At 40.8% G+C, this 20336-nt stretch overlaps 1 protein-coding gene across 1 annotated transcript in view; it reads right to left on the bottom strand.

The window, feature by feature from the left end:
• The window catches only part of AMPH (amphiphysin), a gene marked incomplete at its 5' end in the record, with an annotated part of 245667 nt that overhangs the window by 134702 nt on the left and 90629 nt on the right, over positions 1–20336 (bottom strand). Inside the window, one exon of the mRNA XM_080818126.1 lies at positions 9306–9386. Within this exon, the coding sequence (XP_080674252.1) occupies positions 9306–9386 (81 nt within the window). The remainder of the gene's footprint in view (positions 1–9305; positions 9387–20336) is intronic.

Below are 20336 nucleotides of genomic sequence, written 5' to 3'. Positions count from 1 at the left end.
TCTTAAGAGTTCTTTTGCAGAGCAAAAATTTTTTAATTTTGATGAGATCCAATTTATCAGATCTTCCTTTTTTGGATTGTGATTTTGGACTCCAGTCTAAAAATTCTGCTTATTTCTAGACTTTGAAAAGTTTCTCTTCTTTTTCCAAAAGTTTTAAGACTTTATGTTTACATTTAAGTCCTTGATCCACTCTGAGTTTAATATTGTATAATAGTTAGGTTTTGGTCAAAGTTCATTTTGCAGGGAGGGGAGGCCTATAGATGTCCAATTACTACATCACAATTATTGAAAGACTTTCTTTCTTCTATTGAATTGTCTTTGTACCTTTGTCAAAAATCAGCTGAATATAGTTGTGCGACTCTATTTCTGAGTTATCTATTCTGTTCCATTATTTATGGATCTATCCTGCTGATACCATACTGTCTTGATTATTTCAGCAGTATAATAGGACTTATTACTGAAAAAGAGTGATTCTTCACACTTTATTCTTCTTATCTCTCTTTTAACCTAGAATTCCAGGGTCTGCATGCTTCCATATAAATTTTAGAATAAGCTTGTGTATGTCTTTTAAAAAGCTGCTATAAGAATTCCATTAAATTTCATTAAACCTATAGACCAATTCAGTAAGAACTGACATCTTTACTATGTTGAGTCTTCCAATCCATGAACATGGTATGTTTCTTCATTTATTTAGTTGACTTTTTTCATTAGCTTATTATAATTTTCAGCATATAGACACATATTTTGGGAAGTAAACAATTCATTTATTTGGAATGTTACTATGTTTTTAACTTTGGTTTCCACATGTTCATTGTTAATATATAGAAATGTGATTGATTTGGGGATGTTGACCCTGTATCCTGTGACCTAGCTGAACTCACTTACTTGTTCTAGGAGTTTTGTGTTGGGGTATTAGGATTTCCTATGTACACAACATGCCTGAAAATAAATATTTTATACCTTCCTTTCTGATCTGTGTGCCTTTCATTTCCTTTTTTTTCTTTATTGTGCCAGCTGCAGCCTCTAGTTCTACATTGGACAACATTGGTGAGTACGGACATCCTTGACTTGTTCCAATTTGAGGATAAGCATTCATTCTTCTACCATTAAGTATTGTATTAACCTTAGTTATTTTGTATATACTCTATCAAGTTGAGGTAATTGCTCTCTATTTCTAATTTGCTGACTATTTTCATTATGAACGTGTTGTTAGATTTTTGTCATATACTTTTTCTACATCTATTAGTATGATTGCATGTTTTTTTTCTCCTTACCCTGTTTAAATGGTGGAATATACTGATTGATTTTGGACTGTTAAACCAGACTCACATACCTGGGGTCATGGTTATAATTCCTGTTATACATCATTGGTTTGATTCGCTGATACTTTGTTAAGGATTTATATGACTAAGTTCATGAAACATACTGATCGTCAGTTTTCTCTTTTCACACTGTCATTTTCTGGTTTGGCTATTAAAGTCATGCTGGCCACATCTACTTTCTGTAAAAGACTGCATATTATTGGTGCTATTTCTTCTTTAAATATCACAATTCCTCACTAAAACCTCCTGGTCCTGAAAATTTTTCTGTAGATTTTAAATTTCAAATTCAATCTCTTTTATGGTTATAAGACTATTCCAATAGTCTATTTAATCTTTATTACCTTTTAGCAGCTCATGGTCATTGAGGAATTGGTCCACTGTGGTTGTCAAATTTAAAAGTATGAAGTTATACAACAAATTAAAAGAGACTACATCAAATTAAAAAAAAAAAACTTCTGCATAACAAAGGAAACCAACAAAATAAGAAGGCAGCCTATAGAATGGAAGAAAATATTTGCAAACCATATATCTGAAAAAGGGTTAATATCCAAAGCTTATAAGGAACTCTTACAACTCCACAGCAACAAAACAAACAATCCAATTTTTAAAATGGGCAGAGGAACTGAGTGGACCTTTTTCCAAAGAAGACATACAGCCAACAGGACCATGGAAATGTTTTCAACCTCACTAATCATAAGGTAAATATAAATCAAAACCACAATGAGATGTCACCTCACACATGTTAGAGTGGCAATCATCAAAAACCCAAGAGATAAGTGCTCGCAAAGATGTGGAAAAGCGTGAAGGAACCCTTTGACACTGCTGGCAGGAATGTAAATTGGAGCAGTCACTGTGGAAAATGGTATGGAGGTTCTAGAAAAAACAAACAAACAAACAAAAAACATTGAACTACCTTATCGAGCAATTCCACTTCTGGGTATATATTCAAAGGAAATTAAAACAAGATCTCAAAGAAATATCTGCACTCCTGTGTCTACTGCATCATTATCTACAGTAGTCAGATATGGAAATAACCTGTGTCCATTAATGGATGACTGGATAAAAAAGATGTGGAGTGTGTGTGTGTGTGTGTGTGTGTAATGGAATATATTATGGAATACTTATATATATAATGTTTATATATTTATATATATAATGTTTATATATTTATATATGTATATATATAATGAAATATTATTTGAAATGGTAATGAAATATATAATGAAATATTATTCCATGAGAAAGGACATTCTGCTGTTTGCAACAACATACACAGACCTTGAGCACATTGTGCTAAGCAGAATAAGTGAGACAAAGACAAATACTGTATAATATAACTTATATGTAGAATCTAAAAGAGCCAAACTCATAGAAAGAGAGACTGGAATGATGGTTACCAGGGTCTAGGGGTTGGGGTAAAAGACAGATATGGATCAAAATGTAAAAACTTCCAGTTATAGTATGAAGAAGTTCCAGGGAACTGTGTGCAACACAGTGATTACAGTTAATAATACTGTGGTACATACTGGAGGTGGTTAAGAGACTAGATCTTAAATGTTCTTACGACACAAAATAAAAATAGTAATTAGGTGGTGTAACTCTGGTGGTAATCATTTTGTAATACATTAAGTGTATTAAATCAACCCTTTGTACACTTTAAACTTGCACAATGTTACATGTCAATTATATCTAAATAAAGCTGGTGAGAAAAAAGGAGGAGGAAAGGAAGAAGAGAAGAAAGGATGCAGGGAAGGGAAGGGGAAGGGAAGGGGAGGGGAAGGGAGGGGGGAAGGGAGGGGGGAAGGGAGGGGGAAAGGGAGGAAGGAAGGAAGGAAGGCCAACCAGCCCTTCGTGGCCCATTTACCTACCCAGCTCACCCCCACCCTCACTCTCCTGACTCAGCTCATACCATTAATATTATTAAATCATACTTAGTTTTTCAAAGGGGGCATTCTCTTTCTAAAGTTTTGGGTTTTACATATGCCATTGTCTTTCCTGGGTGGCTCTTCACTCCTGTCCTTGTTATAAATAAACAAACAAACAAACAGAGCTGTTCACAGTATCTGCTGATTGTCCTTTTCCTAGCTACAGGATCTATAGTAGCTAGAGGATTGATAATGATATCCTTTGTTTCACTCCTGATATTGATAATTTATGTCTGTTTGGGGAGTCAGTCTTGCTAAAGATTTATCAAATTTATTAATTTTTTCAGAGAATCGGCTTTTTATTCATTTTCTCTATTCTTGTCCTATTTTCAGTTTCGTAGACTTCTGCCCTTTTATATTTCCTTCCTTCTGCTTGCTTTGGGCTTATCTTTTTTCGAGTTTCTTGAGGTAGGAACTTAGACTATTGATTTGTTTCCTCTCTTTGTTTCCAATATAAAGGTACAATGCTAAAAATTTCCCTCCAGCTGCTTTGAAAAATTTTATTTTCAAGGCCTTATATCTGGGGTTCAGGTAAATACTCTTCATTTCTTCTCAGGATCCTACATCTGGAGTCTCATACTGTCTATACTGTCCCCTAATTAAGCCTGATTACCTAGAAAGAGCCCTATTAAACTCATTCTCATGAAGGTCTGAGTAGCACGTATGTTCTCTTACAGGGGCATGTGTATTTTCACAGGGCATACAGCTTCAGTATCAACAACACCGGGCAGAAGGGAACTCACTGCCCCCAAAGTCACACCTGCTGAAGTTAAGATCCTCTCCAAAGACTGAAGGTATGCAGATCACAGATACTTCAAGGAATGGCCACCTAATCTCTCTCCAAATTTTGTCATAAAGATACTAAAATGGCTATCAAATGGAGGGTAAGAAGTTTCAAGAATTAGAGGAAGTGCTTAAAGACGAGTATATAAACAGAAATAAAGCATGAGTCCTCAATTTGTTGCCTCCAGACTAGCAGCACTGGCATCTTCTGGGACCCTATCAGAAATGCTCATGTCCAGGCCTCACCTCAGACCTACTGACTTGGCAGTTCAGGGGTGGGGCCGAGCCATCTGTGCTGCGATTCTCATGCAGTTCAAGTTTGAAAAACACTGCTCTGGTGGACACCAAACTTGTCCCCGGTAGTTCTTGCTCAGAATCTGGTCTGATGACCTGACAGGAGGCTCCGTAGGCTGGCTGAGGTTCTCCATACTCTGGGTTAGGACGCTGTTGTTTAGAATTGGATCACTACCCCAGACAGACGGATGGGATCACGTTTAATCCAGGCAGTGCGTACTTCAGAGGAAGGTCACTATTAATATAATAAAAGGTGGATACACTAACATATTCAGATCACGGTTATTTGTGGTTAAAAAAAAAAAAATAGTTCTAAGGACCTGCTGAGCCTATATGCTCAAGTATATGCTCAAGAAAATTGCAAAGATTTTCAGAATGCAAATGAAATTTGCCATAAATAAAACTTTTATCCACACATTAACACACTGTGGGAGTATATTTATATTTACATTTTTAAAACTTCTATAAGTTTTATTTTTAATTACTTCATGCATATGTATTGAAAAATGTCATGAAATTAACTTACAAAAATTCACATATTCAACATCTTTTCCATCCCAGAAATAAACACGCGATCTAAGAAAGTGCTCTAAATGATCATTCCAGGGGGTGCCTGGATGGCTCAGTTGGTGAAGTGTCTGCCTTGGGCTCAGGTCATGATTTCGGGGTCCTGGGATGGAGTCCCACATTGGGCTTCCTGCTCAACCGGAGCGGAGTCTACTTCTCCCTCTTCCTCTGACCCTCCATCCCCTACCCCGACTCCTCCTCTCTCTCTCACTCATTCTCATTCTCAAATAAATAAAATCTTTATTAAAATTCTTTTAAATTATAATTTCTGCCACAGGGTTAGAATATTTCTCAGGTTTGAGAAATATTTTTAAAGCTTAGGTGCAAAGCACTAGATCCTGTGAATATATAAAGATGAAAACAGCTACACAGGATGCTTGTGCTGAGGAGAGAGCAGTAAAGAGAAGACACGACTCCAGCTTTCAGTCACTGGATAATCCTAATAATTGGAATAACTGGCTCCAAATTCTCACCACTGGAGATGAGTTCAAGGCCTGAGCATTTCCTTCCTTCTTTGTATTACAGCAAAATAACGCTGCTCCTCGCTGGTGGGCATGGGGAGAGGGAGTACAATGACATCGCTATGGTATTTAAAGCCCTGAGAGGTGAGAGACCTCTCCCCTTTATTCCAAGTTTGGCTTTTGGACTGTAAGTCCGGTTGGGTGCTCCCAGCTGTACTCACTGAAATGTGACCAAATAGCGGGTTATTTGGGCCCAAACAGTCCCTGAGCTGTTCAATCACTGTAATTAGCACAGTTGCTGTAAGCATGGCATCTTACATGGGCAGACTTATTAGCAAGGAGGAAGAAGAGAGGCCAGGGACTTCCTTTCCCCTCTGGAACCTCTTGGCTCATGAACAGATTCATCAGCAGGCTACCAGGTAAAAGTAGGCGATGTTCACACCATCAATTCTGCTGCTTGTTAGCGGCTTTGCTAAGACAGGCAAAATAAAAAAGGGGGGTAAAAATACAACACTTTGGGGGAGGACATGTTGAAGTCAGTGTGTTCTTTCTCCTGAGGGATTTCTATAATCCTTGCTCTCTTTGGCACTCCTCATCATGGAAAATCCCGAGTTTTCGGCAGAAGAGTTCACTCTATTTATTTTTGCTCTACCCTACACTCCCCTTCATCCTTGTCCCAGTTAAGCAGTTTGTGAAATCTGGACCACAAAAACCACAGCAATGGAGAACCCAAAGGACAACCAAGGGAGTGTGCACAGACCTTCCATCCACGCTCTCAGTCTAACAAAAACCAGCTTTCAGGAAAAGAGGTTTGGGATCAAAAAGAAAACCTGGGGTTGGAATAAGATAAAAGTTAAGCTTCAAGCCAGAGTTCAAACACAGACGCTGCTGCCACCTTCGTTTCCATCAATCACTGTGAGGCTTTCATGATTTTACTAAAGGGAATTTAAAAGCAAAATCACCTGGGCCCAAGATGTTTGATTACTTCCTAGAACATTCAAGAACAATCCACTTTGGATGAAGTATGAATTGAACATGATCAGGTGACTATAATATAATGCACAAATCCAAACAGAGTTCATCTGATACTCTATATAGTATCTTTTTGGATTTGAAAAATACATTGTCACAGAAAAGAGATGAAATCTAGATTTCCTGGGTCAGATAATATCTTTAGAGTCTGTTGCTTTTAGATGATGCCTTCTGCCTTTAGAGTAACGATTCACCTTTACATGAACACTAAAAGTAATAGGCCTTGTAGAGGTTACTACAATCTAAGCAGACCCTCCTTTCTAGGTTAATGTTTCTGCACAAGCAAATGTAGAAACACCTTTCTCAACATAACCAACAAATGTGAATTGGTTACCAATACATATTGAGGCTTAAAAGGATACCTTTTCCCTTCTGCAGAGTATTAATACATTCATCCTCTCGCCACTCTTCTCAATCATTAGTATGTTTTTACAGAAAATTGATAAATCACTCTCTTCCCTCCCTCCTGTCCATTCCTTTTCTCCTTCTCTCCCTCTACTATATAGACAGGGTTAAGATACCATCATCCCTCCTTACTGCACTAAAAGAACTATACATTTATGTCTTCTGATTAAAAGAAACAAACAGATAAACATCAGAATGAGTATGTGCAAATCCAAGATGTTTTGGTGCAAAAATGTTTCAAAGGGAGTCAAAGAGGGGGGTCAAGATACTCTTTGAGAAATACTATTCCTACATTTCCATTCTGCTTGTTTCACTCTTATAAAGTAGACCTGTTTGTTCCAACTTCCCCAGATTTTGAAGTTTTACCCCGTTCTTGAAATCTTCTAATATTCTTGGTAAGGACCAAAGTGTTGGGTCTTCAAAAATGATAGTACACCATTTGCTCTATAACATTTGAAAATGTGTCTAGTGATGGGAATGGATGGCACAGCAACATTACAAGGTCAGCCAGGCTGCTGCTGCTGGTGGCACAGGTCTTTTAACTGGTGGAAGTTGATGATTTAAACAATCATACTTTTCTTTAGTGCTAACACTAAATAAACAATTCTCACCTGGTTCAGTCAACAAGTTAAAAAAAAAAAAAAGGCCAATGAGAATTCACTGAAATTGGAAAATGCAAAATGCTTCCTAGTCACGAAGTCTTTTCTGAACTCGATGCTTCCCAAGGTTAGCCTTCTGGGGTGCTAACAATATTAAAACACCATAAGAGTGATACGGGGGGGGGGGGAACCAAGAGCAAAGACCTAATTAGCTCCACAGAGACACACCAGACAGGAAGAGAAGAATGTAAATCCTCAAGAAGCACGTAAAACTACAGACATGAATCCTTTCTATCTAACTCGAATCCCTTTAAGCAGATATTTGGAATCACCCTGCAAAGTAATAGGGCAGAGACTGACAAGTTTCCCTGTGTGAAGTTGCTGCAATCCAGACAGTGATGTAGGGGGTATAGCTCAGTGGAAGAGCATTTGACTGCAGACAGTGATATATACGAAAGTTATCCAAAGGCATGAGAGAACGTACAAAAACTCACAGAATGAGAGTGGAAGGAGACATGGACAATCTGTCCTGGAGGAGACTGGGGGACAGCATAGTCTACAGGCCTGGAGCTCACATTTCTCTAGAATTCTCTCTTCTACCTCATTAAGCCAAATCTCTCCACAGTACTGTTTCCTGGACAGGATCTATTTCAGCATCACTGTTCTCTTCTCCAACTCCCTTCTCTCCTTCCTCATTTTCAGGCAGAACATGATGGCTACCACTCACAGTATAAACCGAGTACCTATCTACACATGTCCACTCCTACTCTTGGGATGAAGTGGGAGGTATTCAGGACTGTGTTCTGGCGGAGCCTGGGCTACTTGGCTCCATATCTGCTGGATTTTATCACCCCGTGTCAGTGAAGGAAAGAAATAGCATGTCTTCAGTGAGACAAATAGTAGGGGCTCTGGCCCAATATGGAAGAAAGAAATCTTCAGGATTTGAGATCTGCAAACAGGAACGAAGGGGACAAAATGAAACCCATGAGGATCTGACATTACTGACTGTCATCCCCAAGGCCACAATATCCTGTGGACACTGGTAGCTCCAATGACACCAGGAAAGATAAATCCGTGCCCTCACATCATCCCCATGTCCAAATCCTATTTGCCAGAGCCTGCTGTCCCAGCCTTCTTCCCACCCAACCTCTATTATGACCTCCAGATTAGAGGCTTCTAACCGTAGAGAGCCCCACTTACACCTCCCCCCACTTTGACCCTCATGCACACTCTGGCCGGTTATCCAAGCCTTAGAGATATGAACAGATAAATTAGAAACGAGTTTGCTTCCTTATGCATGTGTCTGTTGAACACATAGCAGCCCATTAAACGACCAAACATCACAAACCATGTGTCTCAACCTTCTTCTTCATTATCACTCCCCTCAAGGAGCTTTGTAGACATTTTCTTCCTCATCACACACCCCCATGAAATTTTAATACCATGGACATACTATATAAAGAGTACAATTTCTTTTATCTACAAAGAACCAATTTTCACCCCCTTAGGGGAGATATAACTGCTGTTAAGAATGCATGATCTTGAAGCATGAAGCAATTTAAATAATTGTGCCAGAAGTATCTAATTCCTGTTTCCCTAATACTGCACTATACTAAGACTATAAATCACCCAAAACAGCATCTTTCCTTTAGATCAATAATCTGTACTAAAGAGCTCCAGTCAAGCCAAGTCTTAATCTCCTGAGAGTCTAAAACACAAATGATCTTCCCGTGGCACCTACTGCCTCTTCCTTCACCTGTCATAAGAAAGCCTACAGAATTAGCAAGTGTCACCCTCGGGTTAATGACAACCCCAAACAAAGTTTCTTCCTTCCACCTTAACACATTTTAGTTAAATACTAAAACACAAATACAGTCAACCCGTTTCCCCTTCCAGAAACCAGATAACTGTACTTACCTCTTGCCGTTTGAAGTTCTGGACATATTCTTCAAACTGCTCATCTTTTGTCTCATCAGCTTTCCCAAGCTTCTGAAGGACCTAGATGGCAAATAAAACAAAACAGTTTGATTCAATATCTTCAAATAACAGGCAGAACAAGGCTGCTGCTTTGCTCTTTTGAGGAGACACCACTCAGCATAGCCAGTTTTTCTGTCCTGGAAGCATCTAGGCTTGACGGCTTGGGGTCGATCAGACTTGGATTTTAACCAAGTTCAGCAACCCACAGGCTGAGCAATGTAATGCTACATTGCATTCATCGACTTACATATCTGCTTCCTCCAGTAGGCAGAGGCAAAGCTCTGTCTTGTCTTCTTGTCCAAAACATCTGGTACAATGTTCAATGCATAACAGGTACACAGTTGTTTGTTAAACAGTAAACCAAGGTTATGCCCCTGAAGAATTACCTACTTTATAGGGATGGTATTAGAATTAATGGAGACAGGCCCATGGCAAACTCTCCCCCACCACCCTCCAATATGCCTTTCAACTCCCTAAAAGCTCAAAGAGGCCCTGAATAGAGACTGGATATTAGTAATCCAGAGCATTAGGGAATGCTGTGTGGAGCTTATTCAAATTGTGCTGGAAACCCTACCAGACAGGAATGTGGCTGACTACATTCCAGCCAAAGAAGCAGCCTCAGCAGAGATCACTGGAAAAATCATTATATATTGTGGTACTGGGCAGGAGGTGTTCTGCCTTCCTAAAGCACCAGATGGGGTTCTAGGAGAAGGAGTTCTTCGAGAGAGAGCAGAAAGTTACTTGGGGACAGAGTAGAAGGATCCTGAGAGCCATAACTGGGCTCTCTATTCAACAGTCCCACATCTGGGTTCTAAAACACCAGGTCATTCGAGAATTTTAAAAAACTCCATAAACACTGCCTTAATGAGTTGAAAATTATTTATATGAAAATGTTGTCCTTAACTTTTGAAAAACTGTAACAACAAGATCATCTTAGAAGTGTGTTGTAAATGCAAGATATTGTTACTATTATTTTTGTTGTTACCATTGTGATAAGAGAGAGAGGGCAAATCAAAATCGCATAGGCCACACTTGCTAAAGAAGGAAATTCAACGACATAGGGATTCTTGACCTTGTTATACGATCTCCCCCCCAATCCACTCCTGTATTTTTTTGTTCCAAAGTAAAAATAACTTTAAGAAGTCATTCAATAGCTTCTTTATTCTATCTTTTAAAAAAAATTTCATTTTGAAGCCAGGTCTCCCAAAGGACCTCTTGCCACACACATAAACACTAAGAGTAGCAGGGGAGGTACCTAGCATTAACTATGTGACCTTCCCTCCTGATTCTTAACATTTACTATTTCATCAATGTTTGGCTACTCTAGGGCAGGTAAATCTCTGAGTAGTGTCAACACCGCATCTATTGGCAGCAGTTCCCAAAAGCCAAGAAAGGCTGTCAATTTTTCCTGAGCAAGCAACCTCGACCCCACCACTTTCCACGCAGTGCAAAGGCACTATGATCTCAGGAGTGGGAGAAAAGAAAAAGATGTTTACGGAGCCTCCACTATGCACCTGAAACCTCAGAGAGTGATTTACATTTTATGTCTTTCATTCTCACAACACTCATAGCTGCTTCTTATTCCATCCATATAGCAGCTGAGGAAATAAGACAGAGTAAGCAGCTTACCGGAAACCTGCTGGAAAATTCCCTTTTTGAGGCTGGTACCCCTGTCCCCACCCACAGATAGCCTGTCCTTCTCATGGGAAGCAAGTGGGATTTACACATCCTGTCATTCTCATCTGAGATTCCTGGAGGCCATAATACTCTAAGACCCATCTTCGAGGGTGCATATCTACCACTGGGAAGGGGATTCTTCACAGACCCTTTGCTGAAAGTCTGTTATTTAAATTTTAAATCATGACACCTTGCATTTCATATTTCTAGAAATTGTTCATGTAATTAAAGTAGAAAAAATGACCCAAAAAACTGCTCCTAGGTGTCGAGAGAGATAGAATTATAATTGGATGACACCGTAAGCCTACAAGCCTACACTCTCTCTTCTAAAGACTGCAGTGAAGGACCCAGACCTCTGTAAGTTACAGCACACCCACATCTTGATGGCAGCAGCCAGAGGAGAGATGAGAAAGGCATGGGTCAGGGGCAGCAAAAGGTGTGGACTTTGCTAAGGACTTTCTCATGCCAGTCACTGTAATGGGGGATTCTATTACTTCAGCTGATCCTCATGGAGCCTACTCACTCCTATTTTAATTGCATCAGCAGCGTAAACTTACACTGACAAAAAGCTGGAGGGGGGGGTGGATATTGGATGTATCACACAATGAGAATCAGGATTCACAAAAAGACCTTCTCCTGCAAGATGATATTCAACAGGGATAAAATTTCGGTCAAAAATGTAAATTGTACAAGTACTGACTTTATGATATCAACTTTCAACCAACATCAACAGAATGGATGCTAGGAATATGTCGCTTCGACCCTTTGGGAGAAATAAGGGATGACTTTTGCAGATACTCAATACGAGTCAACAACGTGATGTTGCTGGAAAGCTCCTCAGGCCACAAGAGAGCAAGTGGGAGAGCAGGACTGCAGGGTTCCTTGCCATGGACAAGGTGGTAAGCACAGAGAGTCACAGCCAGCCTGGAACCAGCTAAAGGCAATCCCCAAAAAGCAGAGAGAATTGATTCCCTGAGGTAAGAGGAAATTTTGATGTAACTAGAGTGCAGTTGTCTTCAAAGACTGAAGGGTAAAGGAGGTGGTAAAAAAGGATCAGACTTGTTCCATCAGAAACCAAGATTGAGAACTAGCATCAGTAGGTAAAAGCTAGATATAAAACATTTTGCACAAATTTATCAAAGTTTTCTGGAAACTAAATAGTTTGTTGGTAGAAGTAATAAGTTCACTGTCCTAGCCATTATCTGAGCGTTTGAAGCAGTAGTTACAGGTACCAGAGAAGATTTATTCATCAAACAGGTGAACAAAATAAATATCTTCTAATTCAAATTTGAATTCTCATTTCGGGTATCTTCTAATTCTCAAAGCCATAATAAATGTATCAGGTTTGAGTGTATCAACTTTATCAAGTGTATCAAGTTTACCCTACAAAAGAACGCAAATCACCATGAAGGCAGAGAAGAAAGTCTATTCACTTCGATCTCCAGCGGAAGCGGACGTAATGGAGACTGCATGACAAACTGCATGACAAACTCCATGCAAGGTACCGCAAGAGGGGCCAAATCTAGGGACCAGGAGAGTGGTGGTGCCGAGGCACGAGGTGCCAGAAGGGGAGCTGGTGGGGACAAGGCTGGTGTGGGAGGAAGATGGCAGATTACAGAGGGGATTAGTCTGCACAACTAAAGACTGTAATTTTCTCCTGTAGATGACGGTGAGCCAATGAGGTGTTTCCCTGGAAGGGGACACCTGATTAGACCTGTGCACCTGGGTGACAGTGATAGGACAGATTAAGAGACGGTGGGACCGGTTAAGAGACTACACAGGCAACATGACTGAGCCTAAGCTAGGAGACAGATGGGACAGACCCTTAAGAAGTACTTACTGGCTTACTAGATGGACAAGGTAGGGACAGAGACAATGCGAGGATGACCTCGGGTTTCTGCTGACAGCTGTTGGAACTTAGGTTGTGGTTAAGACGCCAGGGAGGGAAATGGTTCCGATGTGGGGTTAGGAAAGTTAAGAACCAGAAACATGCATCAGGACTTTGGATGAAATTGAAGGCCCAGCTAGAAAACTCATTTCAGCAGTTTTGTCATTTTTCTCCAGCAGCCTCAAAACCTGGGGTAAAATTGATCTGCTACAGCAAAAGTACCTTATGGCAACAAAAATACTGAAACCTGGAACTGAGAGGATTAAGAATATCTTCTACCTTGTTTTCTGTCACCATATTTTACAATGAGTTTCCAGCTTAGGTGGCCTCTCGCATTCCCTATCCAGGGCCACCTCAAAAATAGCAACTAAGCCTGAACGGTTTCGCACCACTGATGTTACAGGACAATTACTATACATTCATGTATCTGATATTTCTGACAATGCAATAACATCTTCCACCAACAGGCAAAGGGCAGACAATTCTGTGCTCATGCATTTTGCTTTAGGTCAGTTTCATTTGCACTGACACTTTACTATTTTGAAACAATAGGCTTTCTTGTCACTTTCCTTGCTGCTGTTTTCAAATGTAAAATTCCATTCTAAGTTGAATAAGCTTTTTCAAACTGCCTTTCTGAAGGTGAGATTCTGAATCATCCCCATAAGTCTGGCTGCTTCATGCTCCCACCTCAGGCCTGAGGTTCAGAAGTTCTGATCTGGACCCCGGGAAACAAACCGAGGGTCTCAGAAAGGAGGGGGTAACCGGGTGATGAGTACTGAGGGGGGCACATGTTGTGATGAGCACTGGATGCTATAGTAACTAATGAATCACTGAACACTACATCAAAACTAATGATGAACTATACAGTGACTAACTGAACATAACAAAAAAAGAAAAAGAAAAAAAAGAAGAAATTCTGATCTGATCACAAAAGACAGCATGGACCAGGCAAATGAAAAATTAAATAGGAAGGAAAAGCAGGAATATGGTAGCTCAGAATATTTCCACTAATAAATCTTTCAAGTGTCTCCTAAAGCAGTCAGTTCCCCAGCACAGTTTGCACGGGCTCCTCCAAACATGGGAATCTCACGTTCTTTTTTTTTTTTTTCCCTTTTAAAGATTTTATTTATTTATTTGACAGACAGAGATCAAAAGTAGGCAGAGAGGCAGGCAGAGAGAGAGAGAGAGGAAAGGAAGCAGGCTCCCTGCTGGGCAGAGAGCCCCATGTGGGGCTCGATCCCAGGACCCTGGGATCATGACCTGAGCTGAAGGCAGAGGCTTTAACCCACTGAGCCACCCAGGCGCCCCTCACGTTCTTTTTTTAGAGCGATTTTCTAGAATTGTTCAATTAATTGTTAATTATTCATGAAATGTTAATTGTTCACAAAGTGGTCAAGTAAGGTCCCTAAAAATTCAGAACTCTTTGATGTGGGCAGTTTCACCATACTGTAAATCTACTATTTCGATCAAGGTTCAAATTCTCATAGTCCAGAGCAAATAAGTACTGACTGACTGCTATAATAGGAACAGAAGAATTGCCCTCTTTTCATATTTTTAAATTAGGAGTGGAATGCTATGTTGGTGGCTTTCAAAAAAGGTAGCTGGCATTTTAAGGCAAAGAAAAACTTTACTATCTTCCATTGCACATGGAAATGATGAGATGTGAAGGAGCTAGTACAAGGAAAGGATGAAGACCACAGGTACTTCAACAGGAATGGTTAAAAGAACTCTGCAGGATGGGCCACTGGGATTCCTGAGAAAGATTCAGGCTTTGGATGAGGGATCAGACTGGACAAACTTCTAAGTCTGCGGGATTCATGCTTCCTTACATCAGACTCTAAAAGTCAAGGAGAGAACTGCACAACACAGTCCTCTCTGAACAAGGGGGCACCCCTCTCTTCACACTCTCTGTATTAGAGGTGGAGGTGGAGGAGGAGGCTGGGGGCGGGGGAGGGGGAGGAAGAGGAGGAGGGAGAGGGAGAAGGGAGGAGGGGGAGGAGGAGAGGGAGGAGGGGGAGGAGGAGAGGGAGGAGGGAGGAGTGGGAGGAGGAGATAAAATTATGTATACATTATTCGTTCACTCGACCAGTCAACTGCATGGGATGAGCAGGGTCTCTTCTTTTTTTTGTTTTTTTTTTTTTTTTTTTTTTTTTTTTTGAGCAGGGTCTCTTCTTATCTGAATAAGACATGAAGAGTTAGTCTATCCCACCCCCCACCCCGGCCCATGTGCACATGATTCATTCACTCATCTGTCCAGACACTCACATGTCCATGTGCACGTTCAGAGGGCATTTACGAAGGGCTTGCTCTGCCTCTGCAAGTTCCACCACCTGACACTGGAAGGAAGCCATCAGGTCCATGCAAATGCAGGGTAACCACCTGTGCTTTAGGGTTCTATGGGCAGGCACTGCACTGTGTGCCAAACTTCAGGGTCCTAGACCTTTGACCTCCTTCTGATTGTGTTTCCAAGACTTAAAGAAGTAGCATTAAGGTGCCCTAACTTGAAAGGAACAAGATGAATCACCCTTTGGTGTGGTTCACGTACCAGTCAAGATCCTGCACTTTGCCCTCTACCTGGCCCTTTGCAGATTTATGTCTGCGTCGTCACGGCATCTACCCCTTGCTCTGGCAGTTTCCAGTAATACATTAGCCATCGTGGCCTCTAAGCCTTTCAGAGGCTGGCAGGGGCCTTCCTCTAATTCTGGGAAACATTGTTGGGGAGGTAAGCAAAAATAGGTGAGAGAGGGCATGTTCCCAGCCTTTTGTCCATTTGAGTGAATGTCAGACTTCAGAAGTTTGACGATAACATATGGTAGAGAGAAAGTACACATCTCACACAGGAGCAGGTTTATGCTAGGTGTGACAGAGCCAACTGGGAATTAGAATGCAGTGGGGGGAAGAAAGTTCTGGAGCCTAGGAGGGAAAAAGAGGTAAGTGAGAAGGGCGCCCAGAATGCAGATACAGTAAGCAGCAGCCAAGCTCTTTTCAGTCATGCATCGACCTGGCCAGATATCATGCTCCTGAAGTCTGTTCCCTCTCTACTTCCCAACATTGAAAGCTGGGACATCTTAGTTCTCCAAATTGAAAAAATAATTCTTAGTGGAAAAAAATAGCTTGAGGACTACTGATCGAGGAAGGATGAATGGATTCTGGCCCCTGGCATCCAAGGCCCTTCTCTTCTCAAGGTACCTGTTCTCTCCCTCTGGGTTAGCCTCCATGTCTCTGAGCTGCATTTCTAGGAAACCGGATACTTCCAGTATCCAACAGAGAACACAGCATTGACACCAAAATTCAGCAACACAGATTTGTACTAAAGCCCTTGAGTCACCTTGACCGTCTGAGAGAGACTAGATTTTTCCTATTCAGCGGCAACCCCATCAAGGACATGCCAATAGTGCACGGGGTAATACAAAACTCTCCAACCACATTATGTCATTTAAATTAATCCTCCTGCTCCTTATCCAGAGGAAGATATTCCCCCATTGACCCCTGTCCATGGGTCAGTAGACCCATGTCTACTGAAACTGTGGCGAACCACCCACAGAAGAGCTGCTAAAATGCATGTGGTTAGGGGAGCCAGGGAGGGCTCTACACCCAGGCAGTACTCCAGGGAGCAGTTCTCTTCCTGATCCCTTTATACGCACTCCTCAGTCTTGCTGACCTCAGTTACCCACTGGACCAGCAGAAGATGAACCAGCAACATGAAAACACAGACTTACACTACAAACATGGAAGATGTTGGCTTAGGTAGAACAAAGAGTTCACAAAGCTCTACCCAGGAGTTCAGGATTTCAGTTAGGGCTATAAACTGCCCAAGTCAAGAGGGGACTGGCTTTCGGTGTGGATGGGTATGAAACCAATGACAAGGAGTACAGAGAAGAAAGAAAGGAAATGTGCTGGTTTCTCCTCCTTTTGTGAAAATGCCCCACCCTAATAGCTCTGTAATTCCCTAATATATTAGCTATATCTATGGAAATTTAAAATATACCAAAGTTCTGTATGCATTATATCTAAAAATGAATTTAATCTTTCCAACAATCTTATGAGTTAGGTTACGATGTTTATCTTCACATTACCAAAGAGAGCACTGAAATTTGGAGTAATGGCCAGTGACAAAGCTGGCATATAACTGCGCCAGGATTCCAGGCAGACAGGTTGATTCAAGTCTACTTCTCACCACTAGGTGATAATGCCCTAAAGACAGCAACAGGGGAAAGAAACATGGCCTGGTGGCCATATTCTTCCCTGGAGAGCTAAGACATTCTCCTCCACCCCCACTGACTGTATCACATTGTCAGGAATGCTCATACAATAACAGCTAGATCCATATTTTTGCTAAATAAAAGCCATTTGACACCATCTCAATCCAAAATAGGTTATTACATTTACCCATAGACTGTGAGCGACGTCCACAGGTTGTACAAAATGCCTTCCCCTGTTCTATCCTCACTTAGGCAGAAACCATCCAATTTGCTTCTGACTAGCCAAAGGCCTGGGAAGACATTACCTCCTTTTAAGATTAGGGCACAGAGTAACTCACTAAAGCAGAGGTGGTACAGAAGAACAAGATGAAACCACCTCACTTATTCCACAGATGTCAAGACAAAATCCTTCCATTAGGACAAGTGACAAGCTCCGAGAGAGACAATCCAGATAACCCAGGTCCTCTCTGACACCTCTTCCGACACTTCAGCACTAAAGGTCCCACTCTTGACACCACTCACCTTCATGAGTTCCTTGCAGCCCATAATCCTGGCATCACAAAACACAGTTTCCCCCAAGTGCTGCCAATTTCTTTCTCGCGCTGTCAACAAAGCTTACATGCCCTAGTGGATTGGTAACTGATTAAAAATCACAGGAAAGATTTTTGGAAGTTTTGTTCTACCTTATCAACAATCTTTCTCCTAAATTTCAAGAGGTAAATTCAAGGGTTGAGATGGGCAAACTCAGGTATAGCTGAGAAAAACCCTCACTAAGGCAGTGTGTTGAGGCCCTGGACTAAAATCGTTGGTAATGGATGGGAATGAGAGCCCTGTCTCTTTGTGGGAATTTGAAATAATTGCTTATCTGTTTTGTATACCATGTGAATAAGGCCTACTCTCAGAATAAGAATGCCTGCCCCCTTTGTATCCCATAGGGATGTTCTAAATTTATGTGTTATAAATCTACATAGGCTGGGGTTTGGTTTTCAGCTATCCTTTTGATTCACCCTGTTCTTTCTAAAGTGGTATTTCCCAAAGAGTATTCCATGGGACATAATCTCAGAAATCTCCATTAAAAAAATTTTAAAAAAAAATTCAGGGTTAAATCCATCAGAAAAATACCAAGTATTATATATCCCTCTAAAGAATATCAAACAATATAGTTAAAGGTTAAAAAAGGGAAAAATCATAGTGCCCATAAAAACACAACATGAACACGTGTCAAAGATTAATTTTTAATTCAGTATTTAATGAGAGAACTGCTAAGATGTTACCAGTTCCAGGAAAAATTCAAAGAAATGACATATACAGGCAATAAGGAATGTTGAATGAATATTAAATACACTGGACAACAGTCAACTGTACCTCACTAACACAATCCTAAACCTTTCATAATTTTCCAGTATAAGCATATTAAAGTCTCCAAGAAGTAATGCAATTTAAAAAACCCTGCATTTAACATTATTCAACCCTGTGTTTCCCACATGTACTTGTTAACCTCTTAGAAGGTTACTATTCACTGGAGCACAATTTGGGGAACAGTTTCTTCTCTCTTCATGATATGGGCCTCTCGGATCTTTACTACAAAAACAGGTGAGGAATTACATATGAATATAAAATCCCTTGATTATTTGTAGGGAGGTTCTCCTTAACTGTACCAGCCTGCTCCTAAGAGAAAATAATCAAATTTAAAAGAGGAAGGAATTCAGTTGGTGGGAGGGAAGTAATTCTTGATTGATTTGCTCAGATATAAGCTCCATTAGCATGTGAATTCTCTGGTTTTGGAGAAGTTGGAGAAGAAAAGAGAGCTAATATGGTGGGTAGGAATGGGGCAGGTTCACCCCCAGCCCCTTCCCTTGGAGTGTGCCCTGGGCAAGGCTCTTCATCTTTCTGTGGTCACCTTCACATCTGTAAATTAAGGATACTACTCACACCTAACTCAGATGGTTTGCAAATTAAATGGTAAGATACATGTAAAACTTTTACTTCTATTTCTAGCAATAAGGGCTTAAGAATGTTACCTATTAGAATCACTGACCTCCTAACACATGATACTGGACAATCTTGAATGACCTGAGAGTAGGGGTCTATGGATGACTCCTGATGCACACATCTATCTTGAGATCCGAGGATTCTACAGCTGCTCTCTAGAGATAACCTTCCCTTTGTCTGATGAAGATACACATAAAGGAACAATTACAGCAACACAGAGTCTCTTCAAATAAGACTTGAACAGTGAGTAACATGTAGACGGACTGTGGGTCTCCCTTGAGGAGAGCAAAGATGACCCTGGCCTCTTTTGAGGCAAGGGGCCCTCTATCCATGGAAAGATTCCATGGTGTCCATGGATGACCGAAATTTTATGTCTGATACAGTTTAAATGTGTCTTTTATTCAAAGGGGTTCATGGCTTCCATCAGATGAAGAGCCACTGCTCTCAATTCCAAGATGGGCACAGTGGAAAGAAAATAAGGACACAAGTCAAATCAAACAGGATCTCACTTGATCACCTATGAAATCTGGGTGACCTCTGCAAAACTCTTAACGTCATTAAGCTTCTGTTTCCCCATCGTTAGAACAGGGAGCAGACGAGATCTGGGAAGATTAAATGAGAACATGAGTAAAGAGCCTAATTTGATGCCTGACTCCAAAAGATGCTTTTTATTTAGTAAGGGTTCATTCTTTTTCTTCTCTTTCATTTAATATCTTCATCTTAAATCACAATGGGAAGAGGCTGACAGGGAGCACGGATTTCATGCAATCTAACTTGCTCATCCAATAAATGAGAGTCTGAGAGAAGTATACTGCCAAGGTCACATCTTCAGCCTTCTATAATACAGAGGAATCTTTCATGGCTAATGGGACACTGTGAAGACTATGAAACCATCTTCATTGAGAGCATGGTTTGCTGGAAATTCTTTCTTCAGCTCAGTAAATGCTTCTTGGGCAATTCTCCAACTCTAAGAAACACACGTATGTCAGCAACATTGCCAAGGCAACCAAGAGTAGCCTAGAGTAGATGTCTAAGTTCCTAGAAACCGCCTTTATTAGCAACTCCTCCATATTACTGAAGCATCTGAGGAGAGTTTGAGAGTGGCAAGAAATGGAATTCTTCCACGTGACTCTCGTTCAAACCAGAAGACCAAATGCCACCATCAGATCTGCTAATGATCTCCTGAATCAGGAAAATCTGTGCCTAGGGACT

This window comes from Martes martes, assembly GCF_963455335.1.
Source record: "Martes martes genome assembly, chromosome: 11".
Taxonomy (NCBI): Eukaryota; Metazoa; Chordata; class Mammalia; order Carnivora; family Mustelidae; genus Martes; species Martes martes.
Note: the sequence above shows the minus strand (reverse complement) of the source record. Positions and strands in the feature narration are given on the sequence as shown.